The 6,484-nt window shown below is 39.0% G+C and overlaps 1 protein-coding gene across 1 annotated transcript; it reads right to left on the reverse strand.

Annotated features, from left to right (window-relative positions):
• Nucleotides 1-2,903: 2,903 nt before the first annotated feature.
• On the reverse strand, nucleotides 2,904-3,488 carry LOC145999167 (histone-lysine N-methyltransferase SETMAR-like). The gene has a single exon (XM_083136099.1). It carries the CDS (start codon nucleotides 3,486-3,488, stop codon nucleotides 2,904-2,906), a length of 585 nt encoding a protein of 194 aa, XP_082992225.1.
• Nucleotides 3,489-6,484: the final 2,996 nt, after the last annotated feature.

The following is a 6,484-nucleotide window of genomic DNA, read 5'->3' on the forward strand; positions in this document are numbered from 1 at the left end:
ATCCCACTTTAAACTGGAGGTCCAGTCCCGATTAGCCTGCAAAGTGAAGCTCGGTTGGCCCACGTTGCCTAGCACACGACGCACCGACTCGGTCCCTCGACAGACAAAGACCGGGCGTCGCTGCCTACCAAATATCTCTCTGTTATAAATATATAAATGCCACGACTACGCTCAGTTCCTGCGGGGCATGAGACCCCGCATCCCAAAGTTCGGGTAAAGGTCTGCTATTGAATAATAATATAATTAAAATTAAATTTATGCTTACTCATCTAAGACTTCAAAATAAGGTAACCATTCTCATGCTTGAACCTCCATCGTGATCGCACCCGCATCCCACTGACCAGTGAGGATACGCATGCGAGTCGCGAGCGAAATCAGCATAATTGAATCTGACGTCCTTGGGATTGATAAAGCCTCCGCCTCACTGACCAGTGATGGCGGGACACCTCACCAAACCCAAAGGATGCCAGTTAATTTATACTTATGAGACAAATTTACTATAAGGAAATACCAATTAACGATTATAAAGTTATTTAAAAATCCAAACATTAGTTAGGTTGAAAGAAAAATATACAATCTTCTGATCAAGAGAAAACTACAATGCCAAAATTAAATTTTTGTTCAAAAATTACTTCCGTAACTGACTGAAACTTGTTTTCAAGTAAAAATACAATCCAGAGAGCTCTCTCTTATACATATATTGTCCATATCCCATCAAAGAACTAACCCAGCTTAACTTGGTTTCAATAAACAGGTGACAAATTATTCAGTAATGATCGACAAAATTTCTATTAACCACAACCAAAGGAAGAATTACATAAACATCTATCCGTAAATATCTATTCGTGCTTCTGTCATATTTTCACATCTGCATTATGTTCTCTAGAACTCATGAGGTATACTACCCTCGTCTGGGCCAACCTCCAATAACATTCATAACTAAATATAAGGGGAGCCTTTCTCTACCCAATACCAAAGCCATATCTCGGCCACAAATTACAAATGTCCACGTGGAATTCCTTAACATAACAGGGGACTCTGTCTACCCTTTTTGGATACTCACATTGCAAAAGCAAAACAATAGACCTTTACATTAAATGATTTTCTACAAAAACATATACTCGACCGGTCACCTATGATAACTGTTTCAAAATTATATCTAATATAAAACCTAAATAAGAGAAACCAATAAACGTTCCGGATACTCAGACTTTAAAAATGGACGAGAAACTATATAAGCTATCAGATTTAAAAGACATCCTCTGACCAGAGGTATGCTCTCGGATTTAAGTATCAAAGAAACAAATTTATTTAAATGAACCTCCTGACCAGGAGAATTCAGAATGATTTAAGAATAAAAATTAACTCGACGAGAAGGATGTATATCTTGAATTTATATCGGAGTCACACTGACCAGTGCCAACTTCGATAGAATTTATGAATCAGAATTTTAAATTATTAAGATTAAATATGTATGAATCAAATTATTTATATGCTCGCTAAATCCCCTTTAAGGATCATGCTGACCAGCACAAATCCTGAAAGGTGGCTTACGGAGAACCTCGGACATTGTGGAAGGGAGAGCTGACCAGCCACTCCCCACACAACGCCCGTATTCTCCCAGCCCTGGACCTCGACAAGCGATTTAATCACCTAACGATTCCGGAATCTACTGCTATACTCATTATTTTGCCAGCGAAACGGCTGGTATTTATACTTGCGGGATTGCGCAATTCTATTTCCCAACAAAAGATTTCGACAAACTGAAAAGTTATTTTTAGCATCCAACAATTACCCTTTCCAAAAGACATATCCAGAAACACAATGCAAGCTAAACTTATTTACAAACCCACGCAGCGCCGAACGAAAAAGAACCCATTGTTGTTAAGAAAGAAAAATAATGCAAGCTTCAACTTGATTCGCGTTCTTTTTCGCTTGGCAGAAACTGCGTTACAATTTTTAACAAAGATAAAATGTACATTCAAAAGATTAAAACTCCAAAAGAATTTATACGAGGGCTATCGAAAAGTAATTTAAATATTAAAGAAATTTACCAAAATTTTTCAATCGTTACAAGCTTTACTGTGCATAAAGTGGACTTAAAACAGCAACTCAAACCAAATCCAAAAATAGGCAATAGTTAGGCTGGAGAGTTCGTGTGAACTAACCGATCACTAACTTGTCAGTTGACAAGTTAGACTCATAATGAATTTTCCTCGATAAAAAAAAATGGATTAAAAAAACCTTTTCCTGCTCCCACAAAAATAGGCAATAATTAGGCTGGAAAGTTCAATGAACTAACTGATCTCTAACTACGCACTGGTAATGATCAAGCTGGAAAGTTCATAGGAACTAACCGATTACTGATGAATTTTCCTATAGCAATGTACAGAATATCAAACCGAAACGCGGACCTCTTCGAAAACGAAATAACTCCACTAGTGACCTCTGTCGGGTTCCCGTAGTAACCTAAAGGGCACTCGAGCGGTCCAGATCAACACACTTTACTGTCTCTCTCTCCTCTCCCATTGTTTCAAGTGGATTGTTGGTAGCGAAACGAGTTCGAATCACCTTGGCAACCAAAGTGGCCACAGAAAAATAATTAAAACGTCAAACAATGGAGCATAATACCGTTCAGGCGATCAAAAGTCAGTGATATTGATGTTCAATGTGATTAAATGCAATGAAAAGAATGTTATTTTTGTGGTAACTTTTTTTCACTTCAAATTCAACGAGGCTGTCTAATCAATATTGGCAATTTCTCGCCTTGGAAGTAGCTTCTAATGAGGCTCTGGCGCCTTATACCTTCCTGTAGTGTCATTTCTAATACGAGGTGTACACCAAAAGTACGTGCCGTTTCGTTCTAATTTTCAAGAAAAATGAAACAATGAAATAACCTGTGTTTATTTTTCAACAAAGTCTCCCTCTTTATTGATACATAGTTGCCATCGCTCAGTCCATTTTGTGTAGCATGTGGCATAGTCATATTTGGAGGTATGTTTTAGATACTGGAAAACAGCACTTCCCAGGGATGATCTATTGGCAAAATGGCGTCCACGAAGAGAACTCTTGAGGTTTGGGAACAACCAGAAGTCACTCGGGGCTAAATCTGGTGAGTATGGTGGATGTGTCAGAAGTTCAATACCGTGGTCAGCCAAGAATGAGGTCACAACATTAGCACGATATGGCGGTGCATTGTAAATGTGGAGAATGAAATTGCCATTAGCCATTTGTGGTCGTTTCTTAGTCAATTTCGGCAAAAATTCTGTAGCCAAAAGTTTACGAAAATACTCGCCCGTAATTGTATGACCTTTGGGAACTGGATGAGACAATATCACTCCCTGGGAATCCCAGAAGATTGCGTATAGCACTTTGTCATTTGATGCAACCTGACGAATTTTTTGGGGGTGTGGTGAATCCGTGTGTTTCCACTGCATCGACTGTCTTTTTGTTTCTGGATTGAATAATGGAATTTGTGTTTCATCCATTGTCACAATACTGTCCAAAAAATTGTGTCCCTCCCTTCTGAATCGTGTCAAATTTGCAACACTGGATCGAACGCGAGCATTTTTTTGATCAGTATCAGAAACACGTCTTACTCCTTCAGGCACTGTCACTCAACTACTGCCACCTAGCACACAAAACTGACACTGCTTGAAGACGAAGGATGGAAGTCTCCGATGCCATAGTTATTTCCCTGAAAAGAGAAGAAATGTTGACTTCAGAACAAAACGGCACGTACTTTTGGTGTGCACCACGTACATTACAGTAAAGCATATGGAATACTGTTACGTTCACGGCCGTTCGCCGGCTTCAACTGCTTGGATGCGAGAGGTTGTATTTATAAGTAAGGGGGGCTGAATAATTAATGCTTCTACCAATATTTATTTAGGATTTACGTAACGAGGGGGAATTTCACGCCCGAGCCAGATTAAAACACTGATAATACAAGGGAAAGTCAAAAATTATCTACACTTTAGCCACAACTTATCTCAGGTTGGCCACACTGCCTTCCGCGCTTGTGTGCTACAAGCAGTGATGTGCGTCTACGCGTAAACAACGATAGTCTACATTCTACACGTAGACTATTTTATACACGTAGATGACGTAATCTATGTAAACAACATGGCGAAAGGTGATAACTTAGCAAAGGGCGCCGTGGAATTAAAAGAAAATTATACTGCGTATCAGTTGCTGATGTGCGAAGAGAACTTTTCATACTCTTTCTTCCAAATTCGAAAAATTTCTCATCTAGGAAGAAACCTAATATAGGATATATTCTAGTGTTTTATGGGGAAAATACCACTCTTGCCTCACGACTGCCATCTGTTGTTGTTTTTTGCATACTATTTATATTCTTCCATAGTTGATGATAGAAGAGAGAAGGGAAGATAAATTTTGTTGTAAGTAGGATTCTTTTCATTTCGTTAGGAACCTATATAGTTGAAAATGTCACTTTTCTTTCATGAAACCCTTCAAAATTAATTTTAATGCACTTTAGATTGTCTACGTAATCTATGTAAACTACAACCCAATGTAATCTACGCGTAGATTACGTGTAGACAACGCATGTAGACGTAAACGTATAGTCTACGGCACATCACTGGCTACAAGGTTGTACTTTTGTGGTCATGTGGCCGAGGTTTGATCGTAATAGCTCCATTGTTCTTTCTTTTGTTACAGATTAAACATGGCTGCTCCACTGGCAGTGTGCACCAAGGAAGAACAGTAATCAGTGATCCGATTTCTCTGGTCTGAAGGTGTGTCAGGGACTGAAATTCATCGCAGGGTTTCAATATATCTGATGATGTCAGAATAATCTCTTTGGAATGATAGGTGACCATCGGTTCATCAGAATCATAACCCCCAGGCTTGTTGAATCTTCCCATCAGTGGTGGAGGTTGATGGGCATACTCCCGCTTCGTGTTTCACGCTTGTCCAGCCATTTTTAAAACCTCTTTATAAACTTATACACAATTCGACGTGGTAAAGCACTGTCCCTGTATTGTATTGAAAGGCTGCGATGAATTTCAGTCCCTGACACACCCTCAGACCAGAGAAATCGGATCACTGATCCCTGATCTTCCCTAGTGCACACTGCCAGCGGAGCGATTAAGATCAAACCTCGGCCACATGACCACAAAAGTACAACCTTATAGCACACAAGCGCTGAAGGCAGTGTGGCCAACCTGAGAAAAGTAGTGGCAAGAGTGTAGATAATTTTTGACTTACCCTCGTAGATGGACCAGTTGTCATCACCAGGGCTCGGATTTTTAGGTGCTAAAATCAGAAAAATATATTTTTTTATGTGCTCAAAATATGGAATATATGGTAACAGTTTCATACATGGGATACACATTTCAATTTTACACAAGAAACTACTTACAGAAATGAGTTTCTCCAAGGTTTACAACGTTCATCGAGGAATTTTCTTTCATCATGGAATATGTTTGACCGGGAAATCATGTATTTTTCAAGAGAAATATCTCACCGACGCACAATTGCCATTGCTTTCGTTTGCTTGCCGTACGACAACCGGATGCTGCGTACTTTTGATGACGTAAGCCTCTGTCAGTGTTTCAACCCTCCCTTTTTTTACTATGCTTGCCTAAGGTAACCTTACCTAACCTAACCTTATCGGAATTGGTTTGTGGGGCTATCCGTGAATGGTTCGTGGGGCTATCCGTCAGCTACCCGTGCATAATGTACAATTTGCACAAGTGACGAACACGATAGTAGGTATTTTTCGGTGAAGGATGTTGGAAACACTGCATGCCGACTACGGTAGTCAAAATTTGCCCGCCATATTCTGTATTATGGAAGCGAAAAAAGGAGTCAAAGAAATTACTCTCTATGTGAAAAATGGTGTTGTATTTTTTTGGTGTAAAAAGCATAATGGCACCTTGAACTATGTTCTGCAATACATAATTGGTAATTACGAACCATGCGAAACAGAAAATATCCGATTTTAATGTGTCTCCGATCTATGAAACTGGTACCGAAAATATTTATATTTTATATAGTTAAACATGGAAAATATGCATTTTTATGTGCTAAAAATGACAATTTCTGCTTAAAACAGCTCTGCTCACCAGATGAAATGAGCATGTTTTGGTGAATAATGGTGAATTACAATATACCACAACTGTCACCATTAAATTGTCCATCACAAAGGGCTGACTATTGTCCCGAAACAGTGCTGTATACTGCGAAAATGTTCGTTCCACGTCGCACGAAGTCAACCTCGCATACTTAAGGCATGATATTTCACTCAAACTTAAATATCCAATATTTTATTCCTGTTCACCGTCCAATACATTTGAAATGTTACACATCATTTTAAGGCCAGAATTTTCTTGCCATGACATAGAATTTTCTGAAAAGCAATTGTGGCTTTGGTCCATTAAGTTTACAGAAATTTTCCCCTCTGTAAGATGCGAAAATAAGTACAGCGACTATAAAAAAATGACTTTTGATTTCTTTC

The sequence above is a fragment of the Lepisma saccharinum genome, chromosome 15 (genome assembly GCF_977018435.1).
Source record: "Lepisma saccharinum chromosome 15, izLepSacc3.1, whole genome shotgun sequence".
Lineage (NCBI taxonomy): Eukaryota > Metazoa > Arthropoda > Insecta > Zygentoma > Lepismatidae > Lepisma > Lepisma saccharinum.

What these genes read in the sequence shown, in the direction of transcription:
- LOC145999167 (XM_083136099.1), bottom strand. Translation starts at nt 3,488, where the DNA reads ATGGATGAAACACAAATTCCATTATTCAATCCAGAAACAAAAAGACAG.